Source organism: Triticum aestivum, chromosome 1B, assembly GCF_018294505.1.
Source record: "Triticum aestivum cultivar Chinese Spring chromosome 1B, IWGSC CS RefSeq v2.1, whole genome shotgun sequence".
Lineage (NCBI taxonomy): Eukaryota > Viridiplantae > Streptophyta > Magnoliopsida > Poales > Poaceae > Triticum > Triticum aestivum.
The window spans coordinates 671,213,077-671,221,315 of NC_057795.1; the positions used below are offsets into that span (position 1 = coordinate 671,213,077).

Consider the following 8,239-nt stretch of genomic DNA (forward strand, 5'->3'; position numbering starts at 1 on the left):
CATCCCACTCTGTTGTCTTCCCGTAGTATCATAGGAGAGACCGTTACCTGAACAGCGGAAGCGTATGAGCTCAGATCAGGAGGATTTGATGTGGTCGTTGTTCCTCCATTTTGTCTTACAATTGTGGGTTGTGGTGCTTTTTTTTTGTAAGAGAATCACAGCGGCTCATAAACAGATTAAATGAACAAAATGCTTAACACATTTCGTCCAACAAGTAGTTTGTGGCAGGCAATTTTTTCTTCCTATCCCCGCAGGAAAGAAAATATTTCTGTCAACAGACACACCAAAAACAGAGCTGCACCCTGGAGAGAAGAGAACACATTTGGTCGAAAGACCGATTTGCGACATCTGAGTATTTGTTTCCTCCTGTTCCAGAAGGAAATGGAAATGTGTTTATGCTGAATTACAGCATCCCAGCTATATAGTACCAAAAAAAAGGGAGAAGACATGAGGTGTGCAGCAGCAAATTCAGATCAGAACAGTTTGGTACATATTTTTTTCCCCAAATACCACTACAGTAGCTGCTTATAATCATTCAGTCACTGGAGAGCAGCGGTTCTGTTTTACAATGTACAAGCAGGCGAGACGGCAGGCTTGAATCTGAAGCTAGCTGCACATCCCCAGCCTTACAACCTTGATAATAAAATCCTTAAAGAAACAAACGAACAAGCGAAAGGAATAGCAAGCGGAACTAGAGCAGCACTAATAAACCCTAGCTAGTTTTGCTTCCGCGCGACCCCAAATAGTTCCCTTCATAAAAACCCGGAAACGGCTCGTCATGTCGCTGGAGCTGCCGATCTCTTCTTGCTTGATCAGAGAGATAGATCCATACTAAAGAAAATAAAAAAGAAAAGAAAAACACATGCAGGAAAAGAAAAAAAACTGGTCTGCTGCCATGCTGCTAGATGTGAATACTGCTGCCATTCGCGAAGTATGTCGACACCAGGCCGTTCATCCTTAACTTCGCCTTAGGGGCTCCGGGACCGGCGATGCACCTGGTCGGTGAGCTGACAGCGCCGGAAGTGCGCTGAAGCAGGTGCTCTAGCTGTCCAGATGATGCGGCGATCAATCCTGTACATGTTCAAGCACATTGTTTATGTCATTTTGTTGTTAATTTGGTCAGCTTCTCAGCTTTGCCAAGCGAAATCGACATCGAAAGGAAAGAGACGATATATTGAATATCAGACAGAGTGAAGTGCAGTTTTGAGGATGTTTTACCTAAGAAAAGTGGTGATGGCTTTCCAGGCCTAGAGTTAAATTCAGGATGAAATTGCGTGCCCACGAAAAACTTATGAGTTGGTAGCTCAATAATCTGTGTCCAGTAAAGCATTTCACATTAGATATCTGGAGGAACAAAAATATTGGTGCGTTACTAATTCTAACGAAAATTTAGTAAGCTTACCTCCATGCGTCTCCCGCTTTCATCCCTGCCCACGAAAGAAAGCCCTGCTTTCTCAAATTCTGAGACCATGTCAGGATTCACCTGAAAAAATGGAGAATATTTTCTATCACCAAACTGGATTAATAATAACAGAAAGTTACATGTCATCGCATTCTTTGACATACCTCGTATCTGTGGCGATGTCGTTCGTCTACATAGTTAGCATTGGCATACCTATAACAGTTCAAATCTCGTATGATTATTTCCAGAACATGAAATGTGAAGAAGGTGTCAAAGGTAAAATATATAAGATTTCTTACAGTTTAGCTGATTTGCAGTTGTTGACCTGGAAAAATGTCCTCCTTGAACCGAGGCGCATCGTCGCACCCATGTGAGTTTTAGAGCCCTGCAGAAGCAATATCAAAGATGCAGAGTAAGCACATGGCAATTTCACACAAATAAACTACTTGAACAGAATAGCCGTTAAGGCAAATTACCTCTGGCATGAAGATAACACATGGTGTTTTTGCAGCTGCATCAAACTCTGTGCTATTAGCATCACGCAGCTTCATGACAGAACGCGCATACTCGATCACTGCAATTTGCATGCCCAAGCAAATGCCGAGATACGGAACGTTGTTTTCTCGCGCATGTTTTGCAGCAAGAATTTTTCCCTGGACACCTCTGTCTCCAAAGCCTCCCGGAACTAGTACGCCGTTTGCACCCTGAGGTGGAAAACTCTTTCAGATTTCTGCAGTAACTGGCATCATTTGAAAATATATGCAGTGCTTACCTTTAGTAGACCCCATGCTTTTTCATAGGCATCAGGCGTCTGTACAATGAAACAATACCCAAGATCAGTATATTCACCATCATAGAATGTGGGATTAAAATGATATCCGGTAAAAATGTGCTGACCTCTACAGCAGCAGAATCTTCAAGATCACAGGAAGGAACCCAGTCCACCACCAGTTTCCTGTCCAAAGCAACCGATGCATGCAGAAGAGCCTGACAGAGGTATCAGGAAATAAACTTGATCACACCCGAAAAATGTGTAGCCGTTCTCTCAAAAATAAGGGAGATTCCAAGATTTCACTAAATGTCTACAAAGCTAAAAACCACGCCAAGGAACACTTCAGTACTTGAATCATGCATGAATAAATGTCAAGTAAATCACCTTCAAAATAGACAGGTAGGAATCCGATATGCCGGTATATTTTCCAACCATGGCAATCCTGACCTGAGAATATGTGTGCACAATAATTTTTAGCGCACCAGATAAGGCTTACATGTATTACTGAAGGTAACAATTCAAAGGATCAGAACACCAACCGGAGATTTCAGTTTGTCGAATCTGCTGGCTCTTTCAGTCCATTCAGACAACTTAGGTTCTTGAGGCACTTTCCCCACACTATATAAGAGATGAAGGAATGCTAAGTACACCGATAAATTAGTCAAATTGATGATCTAATCATACTTGGGCAAAAAAAACGTACCACCAAAGGCCCAGAACCTTCAAAATAGCTTCATGGGCTCTCTGATCCTGTAAAAATACCACTACATATCGTTAGCTAAGCACATTTAAATTTGGATTCAGTTAACAGAAGAAACTTTATGTGACATACCCTGAGCAACAAAGGGATGTGCCAGATGTTTGTTACATCATGGAGATTAACGATATTTGAAACCTGACAGAAAAAACTCAAAAGTCAGCACTAATGTTGTACTAAAGGATATATCATACTTGCTAATGTACAGAATTTTCAGTAGCCTTGCAATAAAAGGAAATACTTATTACCGGAACTTGGCAAAACTGCGAGAGTTTCAGTTTCACATTTTCTTCCAGTGGCTGCCATAAAGCACAGAGCAAACAATGTGCAAAGTTAACCATCAGCATCGACAGACTGAAAACAGGGGGTAGGGCAATGGAAGAATGAAAATACAAGACAAATCCTGCATGATACCTGAGTACTGCGGCATGCCAAGATATCAGGCATCAACCCAAGTCCTCTTAGTCCACGGACACTATGCTGGGTAGGCTTTGTTTTCTGAATAAATGATAGTTTGTATTATTTAATGGAAACGATGTAAATGAAAATGACTATCACAGACAATCGTAATATTTTCAGTATTATGGAGCTTCCTTGTGAGTAAAAGTTACCTGTTCACCAACTACGGTTAGAACTGGTACAAGACTAACATGAACCAGGCAAAAGTTTCCAGCTCCTGAAATGCATATTGAGTAAGATCAGGTTAATGCAAACTCAGTTTTACTTGGAAAATAAAAATCTGAAGTTAGATATGTTTCGATAATTGAGAAAACACTGAAGGACTTCACTTTTTGCTCACCTACGCGGTACGAAAATTGACCCAATGCTTCGATAAAAGGCATTGATTCGATGTCCCCTGCACCAAGAATGCAACTGTTATGCAGTGAAATTATTTTGACCCCTCAACCGGCAATACTTGCAAACAACTGTGTCCATCGTGTTATTAAAAAGTGCGATGGTTTGCTGCAGTAGTTTAGTATGTTGTTTTTACCTATAGTGCCACCAAGTTCTATGACACAAACATCAGCTGGCTTATCCGTGCCATCAACTGGATTCATCGCCACACGTTCAATCCAGTCTTGTATTTCATCGGTAATGTGCGGAACAACCTGACAAAAGAAGACTTAGTCAGTAAAGTCACCAATAAAAGTTGCACTATTTGCATAAGAACTTACAAAAACAGGGAACTCTATCCTAGTTACCGATTCGCACCTGAACAGTTTTTCCCAGGTAGTCTCCTTTTCGTTCTTTGTTAATAACAGCCTGTATCAAATCGAAAACTCAACTGTTAGTTAGATGATAAAAGCACGAAGAAAAATTAATTTAATTCTCCCTAAAAAATTTAATTTATTTTTTCCAAACCAAAAAAAAAGAACATGTCTTGTAAGCAGGATATCAAATCTAAGTGATAGCATATTCTCCAGCGGTCCTAAACTTTGATAGCTACATAACTCCCAACAGCTACATATGGCATTTAATTGCAGTTAGGCCCATACAAGATTTGTCAAGGTGAAATGTAAACCACATAACTCTGGTAAAGTGACACAGGAAATTATTTGTGGGTCCCATGGAAAATCCTGGCAATCAAGTACCCAAACAAGAAAATATCACCAGTCTGCAAATGTCAAAGGTGTAGTATAAACCACAAATTTTCACTGGATAGCCTGAAGTCTAAATGTTCACCCAGACAAAGACTGATCATATATCCCGGATCACCTGGTAGATCTTTCCAGTGGTTATGTTGTTGTCGCGAGTCAGCTTGATGTCCAGGAACCGCTCGTAATTTCCAAGATCCAAGTCCACCTTTGACCCAAAAAAATGAGAGAAATATCAAACTGAGGTACGTTGAGAAAATTGCAATTATCCCATACTTGGCTCATTTTATAGGAATGCTAGAACGTGGAAGAAGATAAGAAAAGTGTTCCTCTTTTGACAAGTGGGCAAGTGCCAAAATGTTGGGCGCTGACGTGGCATATCTTGTACTAGGTGCAGAGGTGGCATTTTGTTATCCATGGTTGGTTGGTGCACTTTCTCAAATTTCTTGATAACCCAAATACTCGAGTATTTCAGACTGAACACCCAAATAAGCTTGTAAGAAGTGGTTTAGTACAGTTTAGTGCAGGACAAACAGCTAGTTAAGTACAGTTTAGTAGAGTGGTTTGGCACAGCTTGTAAGAGGTTGACGGTGAAGCAGCAGGTAGTTTGGTACCTCGCCGCCGTCGTCGAGGACGAAGACCTCGCCGTGCTCGAAGGGGGACATGGTTCCGGCATCGGTGTTGAGGTAGGGATCTGCACATCACATGGGCACGGCAGTGAGAAAATAAACAAGATGAGAGCCAGAGCAGAGGAGCCGGCCACTGGCGAGCCCAGATTATTTATCTCAATCTAGAGAAGAGATTTGTTAAAGAACTGGACCCAAGATGCATAGTACTACTAGTACATGACAGGACAAGGAAAAAACACAGTTTGTTAGTAGCACTAAAGATTAAAGAAGTAGACCCAAGAAAGGTTCATGGCACTTGGCCCGGGTCAAGAGACAGAAAGTTTCGGTTAACCTTTCAAAAACAAAAGAAAGTTTGAGTCGAGACAAAAAATCTGCCTGGGCGAGCAGAGCACGAGGTGCCAAATTTGACCCGGATTACCGGCTGCCCGTCCCCATGTGAAATAAAATACACCTGGGAAGTGAGAGGAGTTCATGTGTCTCAAGGAACCCGGACAGTGACACTGGCCGACATAGAATACAAAGTCTCAGCTCAGATTCACCAAAGCATACACAGACATCACCAAAGATAATGAACCGTCGAAAAACTTTGAACTAAAACGACTACAGGAACTAGTGGAGAGAGTAGTAGTACTCCCTCCGTCCCAAAATAAGTGTCTCGACGGTAAAATGAAATAGAGGAAGCGCATGTCAAAGAAATAGTAGCAGAGGAAACAGTTCGGAATATCATATTACTGGCCTGCAGTGCAGAGTGCGTGCATTTTGCTCTGATTTGGGGAGAGAAGTTTGGTTGATTTTGTGATCTAGGAAGAGGAAAACCGTACCAGTAATTAACCTAACTAGCTAGATAGCTAGCTAGGTAGAGGTAGTTAAGAACTAACCTAGCTGCTGCTGGTAGTTTTGAAACTTGGAGTGGACAAAGAACAGAGAAAAAACAAAGAGGGGGAGCACGTTGGTGGCCTGTGCGATCACGTGGCCACCATTACCAAGGAGCAGAGCGGAGCAGACGGCCGTTGTTTTCTTTTCATTTTTTTCCGTCTCTCTCTCTCTCTCTTCTGGTTTTGACCGGCAAAAGAAAGAAATGGGGAACCGGCGGCGGGAAGTGCGGGGCGGGAGAAACGGGAGGGGGAGGCGGCGGTTACCGATCTTGATGGAGGTGACGCGGAGGCCGCAGGCCTTGAGGAGCACGCCGATGCTGCTGGCCGTCACGCCCTTGCCCAGGCCGCTCACCACGCCGCCGGTCACCAGCACATACTTCATGCCCACGTACACGCGCGGGAGCTTCCCAAACCGCCGGCCGGTCACTGCACTGGCAGCTGGCTAGCTCGTGCTGCTGCCGCCTTCTTTGGGGGCTCGGAGAATGGGGGAGGGGAGGGGAGGGGTGAGGAAGTGGCGAGGTTTTTGGTTTGGATGGAATGAGAGGGGAGGGAGGAGGAGGGGGTGTGTTAAATAGAAGCGGGAGGTAGGCAGGCCACTGAGGCGGGGACAAAAAAAAGCCACTCATTCTCTCTCTACTGCATAACTGAAAGTGTAGAGCCTCAGAAAAAAAGCGTAGCCCCTTTCATTTTCTCTCTCTCTCTCTACCGTTTCTGTCAAAATCCAACGGGCGCTACATTATTTATCCATGGAAAATCTAGGGCCCTACGAGGACCACATCTGATCCGTATGTTTATATTGTTTTCAAAATTTTAGGTTTGTGGGTTTTTCTTTTGCGCGCCCCGCCGTGCCACTGCCTCGGGTCGCGATTAAATTATGGCTTGATTATGTTGGATACTATGGTGGATCGGTTTGAGTGGCGGGAATTCTAGTTCAATTTTACTGTCAGTCCGGACGCGCAAAAGCCGCGGGGTGAACCAAGCCCGCTCTCTTTTCTTTGTTGTTTTGCAAAAGGGCCGCACATGAGTTGTGTTCTTCGGAAATCAGCCGCCTTGTGTGCACGTAAGGATTGATCTATAATCTTGGGAATACATCTACACGTGTTTTTGTATGATATGTTAATCTTATCACAAACTTTTCCAAATCCCCCCCCCCCACCCGCGTGCACCATACATAAGAGATGGTTGATCGCCGAGTTTTTGCCGTCACAAGAATCTACATGGAGTCACGTATGACTGCGCACAACAATGCCACCGTTCATTCACTGAGTGGCGCTGGGCTTTGTATGATTGAAATGGTGATTTTAGCATGATAAGAATAAACCCTAACTTTTTCATGTCAATGAGAATCTTGCTGCCTAGAGACGAATGGTTGACAACGGTCTCACAATGACTCTAGTAGGAATTTTCCATTTGCGACTTTGGGTGGGAGACTTAGCCGCCTTTCACCAAGAATCTATTCCGTCCGGCATTTTTGCGTCTGAATGTACACTCTCATTTTTGTTTGTCGGGCATTAACAAGAAAAATTCTATATTCCTCCCCTCTTACTATCACAAGTTGGTTTCGCTTGAGAATACAGGGGGAATCATACTTCCATCAAAAGGTGTATTCAGATGTTGGCTTATATTCCCTAGCTGGTCCACTGACCTAAGTGTCATGACTTCTCAAACTCTGTTTTCAATGTGCATTGTTAAGGAGAGAATTGACGAGCGCCGAGTTTTCGCCATCACTAGAGCAACATGACCGTGCGTGGCTGCTCGCAACATTGCCACCGTTCATTCACTACGAGTGCGGCTCTTGCTTTGTATGATTGAAAAGATGTTTAGTGTGGAAAGAATAAACCTGACTATCAAAGATCGAATTCAAACAACAAAGATCAACACCCCCAAAGACAACTTTCCCATTGTCAAATGAGAATCTAACTGTCGCTACTACTTGTTGACACTAGTCTCGGAAAGACCCAAGTTCCATTCGCGATTTCGGGGCAGAGGCCTTGCCACTTCACCAAGAATCTATTACATCCATCACTGACGCATCTTAATGTACATTTGTTTCAATTATCATTTTCATTTGTAAGGGCAAAGAAAAATTCCACATTGTCCCCTCTTCCTATCACAAGCTGATTTCCCTCGAGAATACAACGTGAATCATACTTCCATCAAAAGTTCATGCAAAGTATGGTGTGCATTTCTTAGTTGGTCGAATGACTAG

General features: G+C 43.2%; 1 protein-coding gene across 2 annotated transcripts; it reads right to left on the minus strand.

The window, feature by feature from the left end:
- Nucleotides 1–467: 467 nt before the first annotated feature.
- Nucleotides 468–6,569, minus strand: LOC123147533 (CTP synthase). 2 transcript variants are annotated; one of them, XM_044566806.1, is made up of 21 exons: nucleotides 6,295–6,569; nucleotides 5,141–5,220; nucleotides 4,648–4,734; nucleotides 4,144–4,194; nucleotides 3,923–4,040; nucleotides 3,731–3,787; nucleotides 3,543–3,607; nucleotides 3,346–3,429; nucleotides 3,180–3,230; nucleotides 3,007–3,069; nucleotides 2,878–2,924; nucleotides 2,714–2,792; nucleotides 2,559–2,621; nucleotides 2,300–2,389; nucleotides 2,175–2,213; nucleotides 1,879–2,106; nucleotides 1,702–1,787; nucleotides 1,567–1,615; nucleotides 1,403–1,483; nucleotides 1,219–1,312; nucleotides 468–1,071 (listed from the first exon to the last, which is right to left on the minus strand). In XM_044566806.1, the coding sequence occupies exons 1-21, from the start codon at nucleotides 6,410–6,412 to the stop codon at nucleotides 902–904; spliced, it is 1,800 nt and encodes a 599-aa protein (XP_044422741.1). In that variant the 5' UTR covers nucleotides 6,413–6,569; the 3' UTR covers nucleotides 468–901. The 2 variants fall into 2 exon arrangements, with proteins under 2 accessions (XP_044422741.1, XP_044422747.1); XM_044566812.1 differs by lacking the exons at nucleotides 2,559–2,621; nucleotides 2,714–2,792 and having other exon boundaries at nucleotides 2,895–2,924; nucleotides 6,295–6,563.
- Between the last annotated feature and the right edge of the window lie 1,670 nt (nucleotides 6,570–8,239).